Source organism: Oryctolagus cuniculus, chromosome 12 (genome assembly GCF_964237555.1).
Source record: "Oryctolagus cuniculus chromosome 12, mOryCun1.1, whole genome shotgun sequence".
NCBI classification, from domain to species: Eukaryota; Metazoa; Chordata; class Mammalia; order Lagomorpha; family Leporidae; genus Oryctolagus; species Oryctolagus cuniculus.
This window is the reverse complement of record NC_091443.1, coordinates 100,190,917-100,209,368: the sequence shown is the minus strand read 5'-3', so window position 1 is coordinate 100,209,368 and position 18,452 is coordinate 100,190,917. Positions and strand designations below refer to the sequence as shown.

Genomic DNA, 18,452 nt, shown 5'->3' with positions numbered 1-18,452 from the left:
TCTGTGGAGGGGAACCCCTTGGGGCAGTCCCAGCTCTCTGTGGCTCTCCACCGGGGCCCAAGCTCCAGACAGTGCGGCTCGCTGGGGCTCCTGGGCTCCAGGCATTGCTCCCATGTCCATCTGCCCCCTGGGGTCTCCCTTAGCCAAGACCAAAGCACCCCATCCCCCCAGGGCCAGCATCCCCTCTGGGCAGACCACACTCTAAGAAGGCAGGAAGGGGGCCAGCAGGGGCTGCCCGGCACCAGGCCTGCTGGGAAGGGCACTCTGGGTTGGGCACCTCAGAGCCACCTGCAGGGCCCGGCTCCCCACCCAAGCCAGGAAGTGATGTGGGAACCACTCAGACCCCAGCCCCATCAGGAGTTTCTCCCCTTCCCCATGACTCAGCCGGAAGCTGGGTGCTGTGAGGTGAGACGGGAACAGGGCTCAGCTCCATCCCACCCTGGGCAGTCCCCACCCTGGGCCAGCCAGCCAGAGAGCCAGAGAGCGTGGTGACTCAGAGCCGCGCCCCACCGCACGCTCCTGTGTGGCTCAGGGCACTGCTCTGAGACGCTGACCTGCTCTTAACACCCTGCCCTCCGCAGGCCCCAGCAGGACTGGGCTGGAGAGGAGCAGCCTCCCTATGCAGGGAGAATAGGGAAAGGGCTGGCGCTTCCTCCACGCGACGTCACGCCGAGTCACCAGACCCTTGGACCCGCCTGTGGCAGCAGGGGCAGTACTGCTGACTGGGCAGCCTGGCCACCCTTCCTTCCTGCACCTGGCCACTCTCTGCCCTCACCAAGGCCAGGGCGGGCCGGCAAAAACCCTCCAGGAGGCGGAGGCTGCAAACAAGGCAAGAAGGGCAGGGGGCCCAGCCTCACAGGGTCGGTGCCGCCCCCGACTGCCCACTGCCAGGGCCTCGAGAGAGCAGGCCCGGAGCCCTGGCCTTCGAAGGCCCAAGTGGCCAGCCCTACGGTGGGACCTGCACCAAACGAGCCGGGCCGCCTGCCTGCCCGTCCCACAGGTCTGCCCCCTCTCCTGTGGCCTCTGCCCTGGGGTCTGCCTCCTCCCCTCAAGGATGTGTCCACATTCTGAGGACACTGGGGCTCCCAGGCACAAATAACACAGACCCCCCCCCCCCCCAGCCCGGGCTCCTCGGAGGCCATATCCCATGTCACCAGCTCTCCCAGAAGCACCTTCTCCACTGTCCACTCTGGACCAACTCCTGAACCCAGCAGCTGCCCGAGCCCTCTCTGCCCCGCCCCGCCCAGCCCTCAGGGCAGTGAGACGGCAGGGTCCACCTCCCTGCCTGGCCCTGGTGTCTGTGTCTTAGAGGTCACATCGCATCCCCTCCCGGGGCTCCTTCTGAGACCTGCGGCGTCCCAGCCCCGCAGCCTCTGCTGTTGGGGGTTCTTGCTCTCTGGGATCGTCTCTGGCCCTGGCCCATGCCCCCCGGCCACACATCCAGGCCCAGGAGCACGGGGACACGGGTGTGGGCAGCTTCAATGTCTGCGGCCAAGCTCAGCTCTTCCTCCAGCACATCACACTCCAATCCCCTTGGCGGCATCTCTCACCACCACCTCCGGCAGGGCCTTCCGGGGTCTGGGGCCTGGTATCTCCGTGGCACTACTCGCCTGGGCGTCACTCTGGTCTCCCACCCTCCCCCTCACCCAGGGACCCCCCCCACATCTACCAGCAGCTCCTGCCCGTTTCCCTCTGCGGTGGTCTTCAGATCCTTGCCCTCGCTGCCCCGCGAGCACAGCCCTGAGTAGCCAGGTCGCTGTAGCAGCTGCCAGCAGGGCTCCATCAGCTGTGGCCAGTGGCTCTTAGGAACTGTGTTGGTCCAGTACAAAACCCTCACCCCAACATCCCCGCACCTCAGGGCCCACTGCGCACCTCCAGTCTTGGCTGGGACAGTCGCACTGCCCGCAAGACCCTTCCTCTCGGCTGACTCACACGTATCCTGGGAGCCCCAGCTCAGTCCCGCCTCCCCCAGGAGGCCTTCCAGAATGGCCAACTGGGCAAGGGTCCTTCTCTGGGACCCTTGCTTCCTGCTCACACCCCCTGCAGGGCACTGGTGAGCCGGTCTGGTGACAAGGATGTGTGGGGAGCAACTGGGAGCAACTCGGACTATACTGTTACTGGAATTAAGACTTATTCTATACATCTGCTCTCCCACAATATGGCGCTGGGAGAGGAGCAAACAGCTTCTACACAGCTGCCTCCAGTTCAACCAATAAACTGTAGGACCTGCTCCTGATTGGAGGAGAGCAGCGTACTCGGCGTGTGGGTAGCAGAGTTGGGATTGGCAGAAGGACTATAAAGGAGGAGATAGACAACATGCACCAGGAACATCTAAGGGGAACATCTATCTGAAGGAACACCTGTGCAGCCCCCAAGAGAGCTGGCCGGCGGTGTGCCGCTCCCCCGCGGAAGTGGGGAAAGTGGCCAGGGGGAACCGCCCTTCCACGGAGGTGGAAGGGTCGGTAGCCAACCCGGGAAGAACCAGCAGCAAACCCGGGGAGGGCCGAGCAGACGAAAGAACAGCGCAGGGTCCTGTGTCGTTCCTCCACGAAGAGGGGGAGCGACAGGATGGGCTTCCTGTGCCTGCCTCTTCTATCAAGTCCAGGACCACGTATCTGCATCACCTGGTCAGGGGAGGTCCAAGCTGTTTAGCAAACGTTTGTTGACTGAATGAACGAAAGTGCTCTGCTCCAGGGAAGGGCCCAGCTTCAGGGGGGACAGCGCGGTGTGGGTGCCGCGGGGAAGCCTCTGCCGGGGATGCCCGGGCTCCACGTCGGAGTCCCAGCTGCAGTCCCCATGGCTTCGCTCCCTATCCAGTTTCCTAACGTGCACCCTGGGAGGTAGCATACTGATGGCCCAAGTGCTCGGTTCTCTGCCACCCCCTGCGAGACCTGCATGGCTGGGCTCCCAGCTTTCCCAGCCCTATCTGTTGTGGGCATTTGGGGAGTGAACCAGCGGGTGGCTGATAGCTTGCTCTCTCTCTGCCTTTCAAGTAGATGAAAATAAATGAGGCAAAGGGGACAGTGCAGGTGTCCAAAGCACCATGTTCACGTATGTCTGAGCTCTGACTACCCCACCCCCACCCCGCAAAGCACTGGTCACTCAGCCCTGCACTCCCAGAGTCCACAGACACAGTGTGACAGTTGCAAGGGCCATAGGAGACATGGGGCAAGCCACAGGTGTTCCCAAGACCTGGGTGTGAATCCTGACTTCACCCTGACCAGATGTGTGACTCCGGCCCTGCCTCCTGAGAGCCGGCCTTGGGGACTGCTGGGATTGAGGGTCAGAGGAAGGCAGCGTGTGGTGCCAACACTCCAGACCGGCCCTGCCCTCGCCGGCCCTCCGCCCCATCCTGCTCTTGACCTTGCACACACGCCCTCTGGAGTCAACACGTCACCCCGGGGTCAACACGCAGCAGCCTGGGCCATGGGCAGGGGAGGGAGCAGCCACGCCAAAGGGCGGCCACTGAACAGCCCCAGCCACTGGCTGCTCTATGGGATGGGGGCCCAGGCTGGCCAGGGGCTCAGGAAAGCTGGACGCCTCGCATTTTTACATAAAATTTCCTAAATTTTAAATAGCAGCAAGTCATTCAAAACACGCAGAGACCAAACAAAACCTCCCTCCAGGCTGACTCTGGCCAGAGCCCCAGGTGCTCTGGCTCTGCCACCGTAAGGGGGGGCCTCAGCTGGAAGCTGTGCCCTGTCCGGGAAGTGACCTCAATGGGCTCCTGCAGCAGAGGGAAACGCGTAACCCATCACTATCCGAGGGCTGAGCTGCCACCCTGCTGCGGTGGCAAGGTTTGCCCGCGAGGCGAGAGGCAGCTGTTCACGCGGCAAGGACGCAGTTCCTGAGTTAGAGGCCACAGCCTGAGGGCTGGTGCCGACTCTCCTCGCCCACACACGGAGCTGCTGAGTGGCAGGGTCCCGGCAACGGCACCCCTCCACAGCACGCTGGTGGCTGCATGCGGTAGGCGTGCTTTCACTATTGGAAAGACAGAGATGTCCCATCCGCTGGTTCAGGCCCCAGATGTCTACCGCAGTCAGGGCTGGGCCAGGGTCTCCCACGCGGTGCAGCCAGCTGCTGCAGCCATCTGGGGAGTAAACTAGCAGATGGAAGCCTCTCTCTCTTTCTGTAACTCTTTCAAATAAATAGATAAATCTTTAAAATAAAAGAGTGACCAGGGGGACCCTCCAGAGCTAGGAACAGGGGCAAGGGGTGTGGCCGTGGGGAGAGCAGGTGCGGGGGTCTGTTACGGACTACCCCCTTCCCTGACACAGGCAGCACTCCGGGGTCGGGGAGGTGCAGCTGGAACAAGCCCACGGGAGCAGGCTGCCCACAGAGCTGACCTGTGCGAGGGCAGGCCCGGACCATGCAGCCTTACGTTCTGCTGTCCCCCCACCCCCACCCCCGACCCCAAGGGAAAGCCACAGCAAAGGCATCTCTAGCCCGGAACCAGCCCTGGAGGAGGGGTGGCCCTTAGAAGGGGAAAGGGAGCAGCAAGTGACAACCTGACTGGCTCCGGCCTTCCACTGGCCCTGCGTCGCCCTCTGTCTCCCTGACCAGGATGGTGACTATGTGGGAATATCCAGACGTGGCCCACAGCTGGACTGCGGAGAGCTTTCTGGCTCTCACCAGCTCAGGTGGGCAAAGCAGAACCAGGGCCAGGAAAGGAGGCTGTAGGCCAACCCCATGCAGAGGTTCTTGGGGCAGAGGGGGACTTGGACAGGGTCAGACTGGGTGCACCTGGCAAGTGGGCTCCGTTAAGCAGAACCCCTGGGGATGACCGTCAGCTGGGCCCAGGGCCCCTGCTCTGCTGTCCACACCAGGGCAGACGGTGAGGTCTGCATTCCTGCAGGCCCTGTGCATGGTGCAACCCTGGCCTGGCAGGGAGCTGCATCCAGCCGGTGCTCAGACCTCGGACGCCAAAGGGATGCAGACAACCCTGCTGAGCAAGGCGGCTAGAGGCTGCTGCCTTGTGCCGGGGACGCAGCACGCGCCAGGCCCTGTGCCAGACACTTTACATACATTACTTCCTGCAGTGCTCCCAGAACCTGGGGAGACAGGTGCTGCTACTGCCCGTGAAAACCCGCCTGCCACAGGCCGTGCGGCCGCTGAGTGAGCTGCCGCAGCCAGCGCTCTCTCCCCCCCGGGCTCTGGGAGGGAGATGTGTGCCCACAAGGCAGAGCTGAAAACAAAGGACTGCATGAGTGGGAGGCCAGGAACGAGGGAGGGAAAGACTCGCAGGCGCAGGCCCAGCATCAGAGGCCCTCTCAGCGCAGCCTTGACCCCTGGGGCCTGCTCCGGGGTCAGAGGACAAACAGCCCGTTCCTGCCAACTGCCCCGTTCTCTCTGCTCAATGGGGTTTTGTTGCCTGCAATTTGCAGGCCTACGAATTTCTATCCAATCTGGTTCAGAAATCCTGTGTGCACAGCTGCCCAGCCAGGCACTTCTAGGGCAGGGGAAATTAGTGACTCGCTGTAATTGCCCAAATAAGGGGACCCCGGGAAGACTCCGGGGAGCCAGGGGAGCAGGTTTGTTTTGTTTCTCCCCACATGGCCCCCACGCCGGGCCACTGCCTCCGCTCAGCCTCCCCCCTGCTCCTGGGACTCTCCCCACCGCAGGCTGCAGGGCAAAAGAACCCGAGTTCACATGCTCTCTGAAGGATTCTCTTTCCAGAGACTGCCAGCTGACCTTGGAGCCCCCAGCACTGGCCCCACTCCTCTCCCTCCTGCCACTGGGTGAGACCACAGGTGCCGCCCCCCAGGGCCCCAGCAGCGTGCTGCTCAACAAGCATTGAGGGTCTCGGACGAAGGACCCCAGATGCAGAGCCGACTCCATGCTCCCCTTCAGGAAATTTTATTTTTTAAGAAATTTTTATTTATTTGAAAGGCAGAGAGAAAACATCCACTGCTTCACTTCCCAGATGGCCGCAACACCTGGGGCTGGGCCATGATGGAGCCAGGAGCCAGGAACTACATCAGGGTCTCTCATGTGGGTGGCAGGAACCCAAGTACTCGGGCCATCGCCTGCTGCCTCCTAGGCGCATTAGCAGGGAGCTGGATGTGAAGTGGAGCAGCCGGGACTCGAACTGTGGGCATCCTGTGCAGCGGCTCATCCCACTGCAGCACAGCACCTGCCCCAAGGGATTTTGTTTTAAAGCAGACACAGCTCATTGTCCCAAGGCAAGTGGGGGCCTGGGGTGGGAGGAGGCATAGGTGGGGATTCAGCAGGGGTGGCCGGGTGGTGGGAAACAGAGGTGTAGTCTTCAGTTCTGGGCCTGAGGCCTTGGGAAGCACGTAAGGGAAGGGCCTTGGGGCCCGGGGCTGGATCCCATGGTCACCATCCTGGGGCCCACTGCCAGGGACATCTAACGAGCCCCCAGGGAGGACACAGGAAGCCACCACAGGCGTCGCTCAGAGGGACGGCCTGCCCAGCAGTCACCAGGGCATTCCCCTCTGGGGCTCCAGGCTAGCAAGGGCCTGCCTGTGGGGGGGGGGTGTCACTCCAGGGTGTAGGGGCAGCTCAGCCAAGTGTGTCCCGGCACTGCTGAGTCATCCCAGGGCTGGGGGGCTGGAAAAAGGGGTCCCTCTGGACAGACTGAGCCCGAAGAACACAGCAGAAGGGGTCGTTTTCTTTGGATGCTCAGCTTGGAGAGCAGGATACGGACAGGTACCCTGAAACCCTCCCCTGGGCACCTTTGTACAGTTCACAGAACGCACAGCCGTCTGTGGCAGCCGTGCCCAGCGAGCCCGGAGACCAGAACGGTCACAAGTTTGTGGAAGTGCAGCTGCGTGAGTTAGCAGAACCCAGGCGCCCTGGCCACTTCCAGTTCCTCGGGTCTGCCTGCTGGCCACCCCGCGCAGGGCCTCTTCCGGCTCCAGCGCCCCAGCATCGGCCACGGCTGTATGAGCTAGCCCCGCAGCGTCTGGTCCCAGCTCCTTTCCCCTTCTCCCAAAGCTGAGGGCCGAGGAGCAATGGGAGTCAGAGGTGGCAGGCAGCAGGCCTGAACCCACCTGCCCCCCTCCCCCAGCAGGAGCGGTCAGACCTCAATGCATAACAACAGTGCTGGCTGACACCTACTGAGCAGTTTCAGGACCAAGCCTTGTCCTGAGGACTTTCCAAAGGAGAACCGATTAATCCTATTATTATCCCTATTGTACAGATGAGAAAATCAAGGCCACAGAGGTTAAGCTGCCTGCTCAAGGTCACACGGTAACCAATCGGCCGAGGCAGGATTTGAACCCAGGCCGCCTGCTAGGGTTCAGAGAGGGCCACTAGGGCTCTGCCTTCATTGAAGTGCTGGTTCTATTATTTCCTTGTGTGTATAGGGTGCTTTTAGGGGTGGGCATGCTGCAGGGAAGGGAACCCGAATTTACAATGCTTTCCTTTAATTCACACAATCAACAAGTTAAAGAGCGTGGGCACCCATGTGCCTTATGTCTGTGTCTACACCTGGTCCCACGCCGTTCCGGAGACGGCCTGTGCCCATTGTGCAGGGGAGGAAGATCGGTGGGGGAGCAGATGGCAAGGGCTTGGGATCCAGCGCCAGAGAGCCCCAAGAGGGGATGGAGAAGGGCACGTGGGGAGGGCTGGAGGAGGAAGTGGCCGCGGAGGTCCGCACCAGGGACCTCTCAGGAGGGACTGCTCCTAGGGCAGCCCAGAGGTGCCCCCCCATGCCCAAGGCTCCTAGGGCCTTGGGGGTCAGCGGTTGCACTAGCCAGCCAGGGATACGCTTGCTGGGAATGGCAGAACCCCAGCAGTCAAAGCCCCTGGGAGGGGGGGGGGGATGCGAGGCACCGCGGCCAGCTCTGGTCAGCATCACGGACAGGCAGATGGGCGGGTGGACAGCAGGGGGCCCCTGCCACCACCGACAGCGCACTCCCCGAAGGGTGGGGGGTGACAGAGCCGGTGACGCCCCCTCCTAGTCCAGACAGAAAACACAAGGAAGGGGCCCGGAGCCCCCGTCTCTCACTCGCGCCCTCTCGGGCTCTCTCCTTTGTCACGGCCGCCGCCGCACGACGCCCCCCGCGGCCCCCCGGCACTCACCCAGTGGCAGGCTGATCCGGGCGCTGAGCGCGCGCGTCGGGGGCAGCAGCAGCAGCAGCAGCAGCAGCGGTAGCACGAGCAGCAGCAGCGGCCCGGCCAGCAGCGCGTCCCGCGGGGTGGCGGCCCGAATCCCTCGGCCCATGGCGGCGCGCCGGCGTCCTCGGGTCGCGGCTCAGGTTGCTCCGGTGGACTCGCCAGGAGCTGCCCCGCCCCGTGGACCGGCCCCCGAGTCGCTCCGCTGGCCTACGCTCCAGACCTGGCGGGGGGCGGGGGAAACGCGTCACGTGGCCAGCCGGGCACCAGGGCCCGCCCAGGCCCCGCCCCCCGGGGCCCCGGCCCCAGCCAGCCCGGCTGCGCCCCGCCGCGTAGCCTCGGTCTCCTCGCTGCTGGGGGCGTCCCGGGGAGGAAGTGGGGCGGGTAGGCCTGCCTCTCCCGGCTCGCCCGCCTTTCTCCCTTCCCGGGCTAGAAGCAGGAGGGGAGCCGGGTGGTTGCTTCTGGGTCGCAGCGCGCCCACAGGAGCCCAGGCCCGGGAAGCCAGGGCCTCCGCAGCCGCTGGGGCGCCGGGACGCAAGCGAGCCGGCCCTCGGTCCCTCGCCCACCTCTCAAACCCTCCACCGCCGCTCGGGCCCTTCTGGTGCCTGAAGATCTCTGTGGGGGCGGGGGTGGGGGCGCTGGTTTGGGAACCCGCGTGCACCTCTCTCCTGGACGCTTCCGGAGGAGAAGACCCCGGCCCCTCCCTTAGCACGTCCCCTGCCCCCTTGCTCCCGGAACCCACTTGTCTGCGAACGCTTGAACCCGGCTGGGGCTCGCTGGTAGAGGATGGAGGTGGGGGGAGTCAGTCCACCCAGCCGGGGCGGGCTCCTCTGTCCGCGCTTGGCATTCTGCCCACGCGAAGCCCCCCGGAGAAGGAAGGAGGGCGAGCTTAGCTTAAGTGGAATCATGAGGTTTAAGGTACAGCCGAAGAGAGACTGTCCCTACACGTGCACGTGATCCAGCAGGGGGAAAGACCCCTTAAAGGCGGCCACAAAATCCGATGGGCACCCCCCCCAGGAGCTTGGCTAAGTTAAGACCGAGGGTTCCCACTACAGACTGGATCCGGGTGGGTTCTGAAGTCAATTCGGTGACTCCCTGTTGCCCTGAGGGGTGGGGAAGACCCCGAAGTAGAAGGTAGAGAACATCAAAGGGTACTGGCTACAGGGAGAGGAGTACGTTCTGGGAAACCTGTTTCCATTTTTCCAAAATGTGCACAGGGCGACAGCAAATGGTCAAAAGGAGTGTGAACGCCCCGCCAGTCCTCTCCGTGGCCGTGGGGGCCGCCCTGCAGGAACTCGTGCGAGTGCAGGGAAAGCCCCCTTCGCCCTGCGCAGAGCCACCCCGGGGGTCTGCACACACATGGGCCCAGGTGCCCCTGCACCTATGTTGTGTCCATGGTGCAGGCTGGCAACGCCAAGCGCCAGGTCCTACCTTGCCCAGGTCTCGGATGCGACTCCCGGGCCCCCACACCTCTGTCCTGACCTCCAGAAGGCCTCAGCGTTTCCACCTGGCTGTCCCACAGGCATCCCGAACTGGACATGCCCCAAACTAACTCCTCCCCAGAGGTGTGCTCCTGTCTTTGATGAGAATCCCGTTACTACGGCTGAACCCCTTGCCCGTTCCGTCTTCTCTCATTCCTCACATTCGGCCCACCAGCAGCCTTGACTCTGACCCCCTGGCCAGGGCTGGCGCCACCCTGAGGACCTCCAACTGGCCTTCTGGCTGGGGGCAGCCCTTCCTGCCCGGCCCCCACAGCTCAAGGCAGCAGCCGCGGTGACTGCTCAGAGCTCCCGGGTAGGTCCCCATGTGACCCAGCTGGAAGGCCCAGACCTCACTGGCCACATCTGCAAGGCTCCCATCCATCATCCTCCCCCCGGCCCTGGCCCCCTCGCACCCTCCACCACTGGCTGCCCAGGCTAAGACCAAGGGTTCCCACTACAGACTGGATCCAGGTGGGCTTGCACACAGTAGGAGCTCTTGTGCGGAGGCCCTGCTTAGAGCATTCTTCCACCGGACAGCCAAGAAACTGAGTCCGGGGCTTCCTTCAGATCTTTGCTCCCGGGGTCCCCTGGCCAGGGATCTTGTCTCCCCCCCCCCCCCCAAAGCAAACACACAGCAGGTTTTGTTTACGGCAGTGCTTCCTTGTTGTCTGGGCCCGCCCCCAACCTTCCTCCTCAAATGTGGGCAGGGGGTTGGCTAGTTTGCTTTGTGAACCTGTCCCAAGCCTCCAGGACGGCCAGGGGTGGGCAGAGCCTCAGTCAGTACCTGCTGAAGAAGTGAATGAATGAATGAATGAAGGTGCCGGAGTCACAGGATGCTGCTGGCTCGGACACTTTACAGCCAGAGCTCCCCCAGACCTGAAACGCTGCAACTGACTTTTTCAACCAAGCACAATGATCTCTAAAAATCGATTGGTTCTGGCCCAGATTTCATCCTACTGAGAGCACTTTGAGTGCTGATGGTTGCCCTCCATCCCCTGCTCGGTTTTGTCAGATGACGCACAATCTGTGCACGGGAAGCATCCTGCATACCCTTATTCAGGCTGCTGATAGAAACACTGGGTTCTGGGGCCGGCGCTGCAGCGCAGTGGGTGCCAGCATCCCACATGGGCACTGGTTTGAGTCCTGAGTGCTCCACTTTTACCCAGCTCTCTGCTATGGCCTGGGAAAGCAGTGGAAGACAGCCCAAGTCCTTGGGCCCCTGCACCCATGTGGGAGACCTGGAAGAAGCTCCTGGCTCCTGGCTTTCGATTGGCGCAGCTCGGGCCATTGTGGCCAACTGGGAAGTGAACCAGCCAATGGAAGACCTCTCTCTCTCTCTCTCTGCCTCTCCTTCTCTCTTTGTGTAACTCTCTCAAATAAATAAATATATCTTTGAAAAAAATAAATAAATCTTAAAAAACATACCGGGTGGGCAGATGAGTACCGAGTTAGAGGTTTTGCCAACAAAAGGAACCAGAATTCCTTGGAGAATGAAAGGGAAAGTATAAAGTAAACCCAGGACATCTTGCTAGACGAGAATGCAAAGAATTTTGACCAAAGACTAATGGGCCCAGGAGCCAGCTGGATGACCAGTCCAAGCATCAAAGGCATAATGAAGTAATGGATTCAAATGCATCAAATTAAATGACAGTCCATTTGTCCCCAGCGGAACTGAAGGCAAACTTGCCTTTACAGAAAACAAACGTAAAGGAGAAATGTAGAGGAAATGACACGGTTAGAAAACTGATGCAAGCAAGGGTCATCAACGGACACCAGACCACCGGTGGAAGACTGGTGGGAAACTACTAACTGAATCTGTTGGCAGGTGACTCGCTAATGAGCCAACGGGCAATGTGGCTCTGCTGGGGCACGTGGCGGCCGCCTGTAACGGCGCTGCCGGACGTAATCCACCTCCGGATGCGATGGAGGAGGAAGGACACACACCGGTCCTTGCTGCATTCTTGCCCGCAGTGTTCAACCCGTGTCCAATAACAAGGATGTATCAGGTGCCCTCCCCACGGGCGGCCTGGGCGCTTCAGCAGAGCTCAGCCTGATGAAAGGCAGCAGTGACGGGGGCACTGTTTCAGCCTAGGAGACTAAAGAGGCACAAAGCCAAATGCGGTGTGTGAAGCCTGACTGGCGTGTGTATGTGTGTGCGTGCATGCGTGTGCGTGTGCGTGTGTATGTGCATGTGTGCGTGCAGGCTGGGAGGGAGTAGCTCCAGAGCAGCCGGGAACGTTTTCATAGGGTTTGTGCACTGGATGACGTTAGGGCTGGATCGCTCCTTTTCTTGGGTATCATAATGGCATTTCTTAGGTATGACAAAGTCCTTATCTCCCAGAGACACCTGCTGGCATTGACAGGCGAAGTGTCAGGTTGTCTGCTGGTTACTTTTTAGGACTCAGCAAGAATGTGTGTGTGTGTGTGTGTGTGTGTGTGTGTGTTTCTATACAGTGTTTCTATACAAATCTTTGGGTTCTCGGCCGGCGCCGCGGCTCACTAGGCTAATCCTCCGCCTAGCGGCGCCGGCACACCGGGTTCTAGTCCCGGTCGGGGCGCCGGATTCTGTCCCGGTTGCCCCTCTTCCAGGCCAGCTCTCTGCTGTGGCCAGGGAGTGCAGTGGAGGATGGCCCAGGTGCTTGGTCCCTGCACCCCATGGGAGACCAGGAAAAAAACACCTGGCTCCTGGCTCCTGCCACCGGATCAGCGCGGTGCGCTGGCCGCAGCGCGCCGGCCGCGGCGGCCATTGGAGGGTGAACCAACGGCAAAGGAAGACCTTTCTCTCTGTCTCTCTCTCTCACTGTCCACTCTGCCTGTCAAAAAAAAAAAAAAAAAAAATCTTTGGGTTCTCGAGCTGGGAGAAAAGGGGAGAGGAGGCAGAGCCAAACAATGGCATGCACCAGAGACCTCGGTAACTCTGCCCAGCATCCCGTGTAGCTGAGCAGCGAGCTGTGTGCCCACCCAGTGCTGTTCCGTCCGTTTCTCCATCCGATGATCCCCAAGATTATTCTGGGAAAAGCTGCAAGCAAGCCACTGGCAGCAGCGTTGCCTTCCACCTCCTGTGCTTAGTGAGGATGGCACCTGGTAGGTGGCCACGTGCTCAATTACTGTTTGTTGAGGGCCCAAATCTTTGTCTCCGATGCCTCCTGGAGCCGCGGCGAGCCTGCCTGGCCCGAGTGTTGTGGCAACACCTGGCTTGCTGACTGCTGTGCTCGCGCCAGGGTTAATTACATCCTGCTCACGGCTGCTAGGGAGCCTCCCCAGTCCGTCCTGTGCCACGTGGGCAGCAAGGCCCCAGAGGGCAGTGACAGGTCCTCTGTCTGCCTTCCGGGGGGGGGGACTGCCACACGGCTGACACAAAGAGGGTCCCCAGCAGTGGCATGGGGAGCCCGCCAAGCCGTGCCCCACTGAGCAGCCTAGTGCTGTGGCAGTGGCACTGTTTTTGCGGGGGGTGGGAGGGGAGGCTAACGTGCCCTCCAGCCTGGAACATGCAGGACAGCACCGACAGAGAAAAATCTCATGGGAGCCAGCTTCCTGTGGGTAGAGAGGTTCCCAAGTCAGCGGCGTGTCGCCTGCTCCCTGCAGCCACTCTTGGACGTAGCCGAGCCTTTCCTGGCCAGAGCAGTTGGGCTTTCCCCAGAGTTTGGCGGGCAGCTTGGAAAGGGGGTACAGAAAGGAGAGGCAAAGCGATGCTTCCCGGGGCCCTGCCCCCCCTCTGCAGCCACTCTCCTGCCCCTGCCCTTCAGCCCCTTCCTCGCCCTCCTCTCTCTCTGGGGGTCTCTGTCGCGCACAGGACAGACACGGAGAGGGACAAAAGCACCAGAATGAGAGGCCCCGTGTGCACAGGAACACAACCAAGCTGCTCCGTGGAGCGTGGCGCGACGCCTGTCCAGTGCACACACGTGTGGGCTGGGGGACACTTCCGGGGCGGGGGCGATATCCTGGATCTTGACCTTGGTGTTGGTTTTCCGAGTGCATCCAAACGTTAAACTACACGGGGACCTACACTAAAGAGCTGTGTGTTTCACAGTACTTAAGCTTATACCTGTTATCATGGAAAAACACAGAAGGAAGAAAAAACACACCTGGAGCAGCACGTGAGAGGAGGTTAAAAAAAAAAATAAGAAGGGCCCGGCAAGGAGGAGGAAGTAGAGGAAGACAGTGAGGGTAGGAGCACCGGCACTCCCGCCTGCCCCTCGATCTTACAAAGGGCCAGGTGTGCAGCGGAACCGCCGATCCAGCGAGCAATACTCGTCAATCACCCCAAGGTCCAGCCTGTGCCCAGGGTAGCCAGGCCACGGCCTTGGGCACGGACGGAGGCGCCTGAGCCAGGCCTGCCTGCTCTGATTCCCACCGAGGGCAACCCACTTTTGTCTGCTGCTTTTGTCTGCTGCTCACGGGGGAGGGGTCTCCTTGCCAAGCCCAGCGGAGCCCGAGCTCAAAGATCCCCCCGCCCCTCCCGGGGTGGCACTGGAGCTCCTCCTCATTCCCGGGTGCTGCTGGCTGACTGCCCTGCAAGGCCTCGCAGACACACACTGGCCGTGGCCCAGCTCCCCAGGTCCTGGCCCCCTGCCACCACCCCCTCGTAGCCCCAAGCCCTGCCCTGCCTGGGCCACTGCTGCTGTGTCCTCCCCAGGGGCTGGGCGGCAGCTCAGCTGCAGCATCAATGCGTTTTGATGAGGAAGCGACACCAGCTGGCACACCCTGCCTATGCTTTCAGATCAGCCAATGGCTGCCAGGTCCTGGGGGCTGGGCGCTGCCTTGGGGGCGGTGCCCTTTACAGCTGAGGGCATCTATACCCAGGGTCTGCACGAATCCTGCCTTCCAGTCTCCCAGGCAGCTTTAAGCCAGGCTTTGCAATCCACACAAATAAGTGGCCCTGTCCCTGTCCCCCAGACTCTACTCCCTCCACCTCGGGGTGCTTATTCTTCTGGCTGCACTTGGTGGGTTCCCTGGGTTGACCCTATGCATTCACCTACCAGGAGCACAGGGCAGCACTGCCTGCCAGCGGGGGCCCCTCCAGCCAGCCCCACGGTCCCTCTGACCCTCAGCTTCCCCATCTGGGACCAGTGCAGAGGAGAAATGCGGCAGCACTGGTGGACAAAGCCACACAGGCGCTGTCACTGGTTCTCCCATCTGGAAGTGGCCCCCACCGGGCCGCAAGAGCCGTTAGCCATCTGAGATGCTCATCCCGAGACCCCCTCCTGGGCTCTCCCCACAGGCTCCGCTGCCTCCAGCAAACCTGCTGCTGATGCTGCAATCCCAGGGAGAGGGAACCGGCCGGCCCAGCCCCAGCTGCGGTGCACCAGCTGTGGTGAGGAGCCTGCCGCCCAGCACCGCCCCCACGGGGCCTGTCGGGGCTTGAGCTGGCCACTCCCTGGGAGGGGATCCCCTCCGCCCCACAGGGGCTGTGGTGCAACCAGCAAGGCTCAACCTGTCCCTGCCCCAACAGGGTAGAACATGAAGTTGCCACTGTCACTCCCCTACCCCCCAGCTGGGAGTTCAGGAGGTGCGGTCTGCTTGGGCCTCCAGGCCCGCTCACCTGGGCCCTGGAGAGCCTGGCTGATGCTTGGTGCCCATCACCCTGGACAGGCACATGGGCTGCTCATCGACCTGTTTGCCTGCTCTCAAACCACAGCTGCTGTCGTGCCCAGGTGGGAGGCAGGTGCTGTAGGCCAGGTGAGGACAGCAAGCAAGAAGGGTGAGGGGCGAGGAGAGGGCCTTGGCTCTAAAACCTGGTTCCTGAGATGCCAAGAAGTGGGTCTGCCTCCTCCCACAAATCCCAGACCACTGGCCACTTCCCTGTGAAGAGAAAGAAGACCTCAGAGGGTCTTCTTTTCTGCCCAGAGGCCGGAGGCTCTCCCCTGGGCCCCTCCCTTCCCACGAGGGACAGGTGGGCTCCTGTGGCTCCCAAGATTACATTATCTCCCTGCTGGCCAGGGTGGAGACTCCGAGGACTGCCCCGCCTAGGGAGGTGTGCCCACTTGCCACACTAGAGCATGGCACCAGGAGATAAAACTTGCAAAATACTCATGTGAGGGTGGCTCCAGAAACCCATGCCCTACACAGGGATCTCGCACACCAGGTACCCAGGCCTGCGAACAAGCAGCCTGGCCTCTCAGGGGGCTGGCCCACCCAGCCGCATGCCTTACCTCCAGTTTCCCAGCTGTGGTCTCCACCGGCCCCTAGAAAGGACAGCCTGAGCCTGCTCCTCCCAGGGCCCCTTCCACTCCGGCCACAGGTGGGCTTCAGGGAGCTGTAAGCCCCAAGAATGACCCGGAGAGCGCGGACCCGCAGCCCTCACCAGATCCACCCCCAACAGAAAAGGGGAAGCACCATGCTTTCAGGTGTGTGCAGGCTGCAGACGGAGGGGGCTTTCCACATTTGCCTTCCTCCGTTCTAAAGGAAACCATAGCTCCTTTTAGAATAGAGAACAACTCGACAGGAAATAGCCAACACTGTACGGCGAATATTAATCGGGCGTTTACCCTAAGGGCAGCAGGGCGCTGAACTTTTTTTTTTTTTTTTTTTTTTATTTTTGACAGGCAGAGTGGACAGTGAGAGAGAGAGACAGAGAGAAAGGTCTTCCTTTGCCGTTGGTTCACCCTCCAATGGCCGCCGCGGCCAGCGCACCGTGCTGATCCGAAGGCAGGAGCCAGGTGCTTCTCCTGGTCTCCCATGTGGGTGCAGGGCCCAAGCACTTGGGCCATCCTCCACTGCACTCCCGGGCCACAGCAGAGAGCTGGCCTGGAAGAGGGACAACCGGGACAGACTCCGGCGCCCCGACTGGGACTAGAACCCGGGGTGCCGGCGCTGCAGGAGAAGGATTAGCCTATTGAGCCACGGTGCCGACCTGGTTTATATAATTCTCACAACAGGGACTGCAGCTAGGGTCCCACTGCACACACACAGAGGTTCAGAGACTTGCCACTGTCCCTGCAGGGCCAAATCAGGACCAGGACCAGCTCTCCACCTGCCCACACAGGCAATCCCCTTGTGGTCACAAACGCAACCAGGGCTGGTCTCCGGCCCCACCTGTTCTCCCCTTCCAGTAATTTCAGTCGCCCCTCCCTCCCTCCTCCCTTCCTTCCTGCTGTCAGTCACTCAACAAACCTTCTCCTGTGCTTGCTGCCCGCTAAGTGCTGCTGAAATCCAAAGGGAGAGACGCGGCTGCTGCCTCTGCAGCGCTCACAGGCCGTCAGCATCCCTTCAGCGCCTCTTTCCCAGGGACACCTGCCCTGGTCCACATTTCTTCAGATGCCTTCACCACTCAGCCCTTTGTCCCCAACCCTGGGTCAGCCCGGCAGCGCTCCCAGGCTGTGGGGCCGAGAATCTGTTCCCTGCTGGCTTCTTGGGGGGGAGGGGGCTCCTCTGGGGTCCCTCCACAGAGGCTCCGATTTCCATTCAGACACTCCTTAGGTTGCAGCAAAACATGCCCCTCACTCCTGTGCACCCCAGCTCCCTGACCGCAGGGGGCCGGGCCTGCCTAACTCCTGCCCCAGGGCAGATCCTGCAAAAAGCAGGCATCCAGTAAAGGTTTACAACGTGAACACAGTCTCAAATCACCTCTTAATGATTCCTTCACGTGGTACTTCCTGGATCCCTTTCCCCCTCCATCCTCCTGTCCTGTGCAACATTAGAGACCCCACCTGGGTGGGGAGACACAGGGCCCACCTCCCTGCTTCACCCACCCAAAACGTTTGGTTGCTCATTCAGCTCCAGTCCCAGCAGCTCTCTGGCTAAGAGACAGGGTTTCGGAGGCCAGAAGCCTGGCTCTTGGGGGCTGATTTTGGGCAATCTTGTCAGATACCACATTAAACCCAGAACCCTAGATCTGTGTGCTGGAGGGGAGGGGGTGCCCCGTATCTATGGATCCATGGGGAAAACAGCTTTTCTGTCTTTTCATTGTACTCATTTCAGGCCTTAGTGGCATGGGGCCCTTCCAAGAATCCCGCGAATCTTCACGCAGTTGGCAACCTCCCATTGCAGGTAAGGTCTGGCCACCGACTGCAGGTGACCCAGGGCTCCCCAGAGCACCGTGGCTCGGCAGAGGCTGCCCCACAGCCCCATTCCAGGGCCCTGGGTCCGCGGTGACACGGGGGTTATGCCCACGGCCAGGCCTTCTCAGAAATCCGACCGCCTCCCGCCGCCCCCGGGCCGGGACGAGCGTCGCAGGTTTAGGAGCCGGGCTGGGCGCGAGAGAGTCGGCGTAAGCCCCCGGTGGCCATAGCAACGCGGGCCCCACCTCCCGGCTGCCATGGCAACAGGCGCCCCCAGTGGCGGGCGCCGGTGCCCATCAGAGCGTGCAGGTGGCGCCCTCCTGGATGAGGGACTGGCTGCTGGGCGGCCTCGGCCTGGTCGGGGCACCCTGGACCGCGACCCCCAGCCAGCCGTCCCCAAGCCTACCTGGCGCGGGTCGCGACCGCGTGGTCCTGAGGTACCCAAGCGTCGGTCCCGCCGCCACACAGCCCCCACGCCGTCCCCGAGGACCCGCGGTGTCCGGCGAGCGCTGTGGGTCCGCGCGGCCTCCCCGGAAATGCTGGGCCGCGGCCAAGCTCCGCCCCCTCGCCCCGCCCCGCGCGTGTTTACGGGAACTGTCCCGAGGCGCCCTCCTGGGCTCCCGTTGCCCGCGGGCCCGGGCCCTGGCGGACCCCAGGCGGACCCCAGGCTGCCCTCGGGCCGGCCTCCCCGACCCCGGCCTCTCTGGAGCTGGACTCCACCAACTGGCTGTGTGTCCTGGGGCCGAGCTCCTCGGGCTCTATGAGTCCGCAAAGTGGGCGCCGCACGCGTAGGGACCCCCCCGGGGCTGCGTTGGAGGCACACACCTGGCGCAGGGTGTGCCCTGGATAATGGCCAGAGCCACCCACGTCCCCCGACCTTGGGCTCCCGGTT

At 62.0% G+C, this 18,452-nt stretch overlaps 1 protein-coding gene across 3 annotated transcripts in view; it reads right to left on the bottom strand.

The window, feature by feature from the left end:
* Positions 1-18,104, bottom strand: part of SEMA4B (semaphorin 4B) — a 32,422-nt gene extending 14,318 nt beyond the window's left edge. The window contains exons 1-2 of one of the 3 annotated variants that reach the window (XM_002721507.5): positions 17,967-18,104; positions 8,047-8,302 (exon numbers count right to left, since the gene is read on the bottom strand). In XM_002721507.5, coding sequence (XP_002721553.3) covers positions 8,047-8,188 — 142 coding nt within the window. In that variant the 5' untranslated portion in view covers positions 8,189-8,302; positions 17,967-18,104. Of the gene's footprint in view, positions 1-8,046; positions 8,303-15,712; positions 15,735-17,966 lie in introns of those variants that run through there. The other 2 variants (XM_070054550.1, XM_051834303.2) reach the window with 2 other exon arrangements.
* Between the last annotated feature and the right edge of the window lie 348 nt (positions 18,105-18,452).